General features: G+C 58.3%; 1 protein-coding gene across 1 annotated transcript in view; it reads left to right on the plus strand.

Annotated features, from left to right (window-relative positions):
• Positions 1–5: 5 nt before the first annotated feature.
• LZTS1 (leucine zipper tumor suppressor 1) overlaps positions 6–254 on the plus strand; it is a gene marked incomplete at its 5' end in the record, with an annotated part of 3,768 nt that continues 3,519 nt past the window's right edge. The window contains one exon of the mRNA XM_010169557.1: positions 6–253. Coding sequence (XP_010167859.1) covers positions 6–253 — 248 coding nt within the window. The remainder of the gene's footprint in view (position 254) is intronic.

A 254-nucleotide genomic window follows, 5' to 3' on the forward strand; every position in this document is an offset into this window, starting at 1 on the left:
CCGCCTGTGCCCTCATCTCTGGCCCCAGCTTCCACAGCAAGCACGGCCGAGCCTCCCAGTACAAGCTCCGCAAGTCATCCCACCTGAAAAAGCTCAACAGGTACTCGGACGGGCTGCTCCGCTTTGGCTTCTCCCAAGATTCTGGCCACAAGTCCAGCTCCAAAAGCAGCAAGAATGAGGACTTCTTTTACATCAAGGTCAGCCAGAAATCACACGGCTCCCACCGAGCGGACTATACCTCGCTTGGCGGCGGG

Source organism: Antrostomus carolinensis, unplaced genomic scaffold (genome assembly GCF_000700745.2).
Source record: "Antrostomus carolinensis isolate BGI_N321 unplaced genomic scaffold, ASM70074v2 scaffold31466, whole genome shotgun sequence".
Taxonomy (NCBI): Eukaryota; Metazoa; Chordata; class Aves; order Caprimulgiformes; family Caprimulgidae; genus Antrostomus; species Antrostomus carolinensis.